General features: G+C 60.1%; 1 protein-coding gene across 1 annotated transcript; it reads right to left on the bottom strand.

Annotated features, from left to right (window-relative positions):
- Positions 1–257: 257 nt before the first annotated feature.
- Positions 258–1404, bottom strand: LOC121875289 (extensin-3-like; the record flags this gene model as incomplete). The annotated part of the gene is made up of 1 exon (XM_042379756.1): positions 258–1404. A coding segment is annotated over exon 1 (1147 nt), but the record flags the coding sequence as incomplete, so codon positions are not given.
- Between the last annotated feature and the right edge of the window lie 248 nt (positions 1405–1652).

Raw genomic sequence — 1652 nt, 5'->3', positions numbered from 1 at the left:
CGTGCATGGTGACGGGCGCAGGGGAGATGTGAATGGTGACGGGCGTGCATGGTGACGGGCATGCGGGGAGATGAATGGTGACGGGCGTACATGGTGACGGGCGTGCGGTGATGAATGGTGACGGGCGTATGGTGACGGGCGTGTTGGTGGGGAGATGTGAATGGTGACGGGCGTATGGTGACGGGCGTGCGGGGGAGATGAATGGTGACGGCGTGCATGGTGACGGGCGTGTTTGGGAGATGTGAATGGTGACGGGCGTGCATGGTGACGGGCGTGCTGGTGGGAGATGTGAATGGTGACGGCGCATGGTGGCGGGCGGTATGGCTGGGAGATGAATGGTGACGGGCGTGCATGGTGACGGGCGTGCAGGGGAGATGCGTGAATGACGGGCGCATGGTGACGGGCGTGCGCAGGGAGATGAATGGTGACGGGCGTGTGGCGGGGGCGTGCATGGTGAGAGATGTGCATGGTGACGGTATGGGAGAGCGTAAATGGTGATGGGCGTGCATGGTGACGGAATGGTGGGAGATATAATGGTAAAGGCGTATGGTGACGGGCGTGCAGACGGGCGTAGGGAGATGTGAATGGTGACGGGTGCATGGTGACGGGCGCATGGTGGGAGCTGTCAATGAGACGGCATTGGGAGATGTGAATGGTGATGGGTGCATGGTGACGGGCATGTATGGTGACGGGCTGCATGGTGGGAATATGTGAATGGTGACGGGCGTGTATGGTGACGGACGTGTATGAAATGGTGAATGACGGGCGTGCATGATGGAAGATGAATGGTAACGGGCGTGCATGGCGACAGACGCGTGCGGTGACGGGACGCATGGTGACGGGCGGCAGACGGGCGTGCGTGGTGGAAGATGTGAATGGTAACGGCGCATTTTGTAGGGCGTGCATGGTGACGAGCGTGCATTGTGGGAAGATGAATGGTAACGGGCGTATGGTGACGGGACGTGGAGACGGATGTGTGCGGTGACGGCGTGCATGGTGGAAGATGTGTATGGTAACGGCGCATGGTGAGGACGTGTATGGTGACGGATGTATGGTGACGGGCGTGCATAGGAAGATGTATAGGTAACGGGCGTGCATGGTGGAAGATGTATGGTAACGGGCGTGCATGGTGACGGGCGCATGGTACGGCAGAATAGGGCGTGGCGGAGAGACGTATCGTGACGACGTATGGTGCCGGGCGTGCATGGTGACGGGCGTATGGTAACGGCGCATAGTGAAAGACGTGAATCGTGACGGCGTGGATAGGACGGGCGCATAACGGGCGTGGGTGGAAGATGAATCGTGACGGGCGTGTATGGTGACGGGACGGTGGTAACGGGCGTGTATGGTGACGGACGTATGGTGACGGCGCGCAGGAAGATGTGAATGGTGATGGGCGTGCATGGTGACGGGCGTGCATGGTGGAAGATGTGAATGGTGATGGGCGATGGTAGTGTGGTGAGGACGTGTATGGTGACGGGTGCATGGTGACGGGCGTGCATGGTGACGGCGGTGTAGAGACTGGCGATGGAGACGGGCGTGCATGGTGCAGGAAGATGTAATGGTGATGGGCGTGATGATGTAGTGGTGGTGAGGACGTATGGTGACGGGCGTGCATGGTGACGGGCGTGGTGACGGCGGTATGGTGACCG

This window comes from Homarus americanus, unplaced genomic scaffold (genome assembly GCF_018991925.1).
Source record: "Homarus americanus isolate GMGI-L3 unplaced genomic scaffold, GMGI_Hamer_2.0 scaffold50416, whole genome shotgun sequence".
Classification (NCBI taxonomy): domain Eukaryota; kingdom Metazoa; phylum Arthropoda; class Malacostraca; order Decapoda; family Nephropidae; genus Homarus; species Homarus americanus.
The sequence above is the reverse complement of the archived record's forward strand: the minus strand, read 5'-3'. Positions and strand labels throughout refer to the sequence as shown.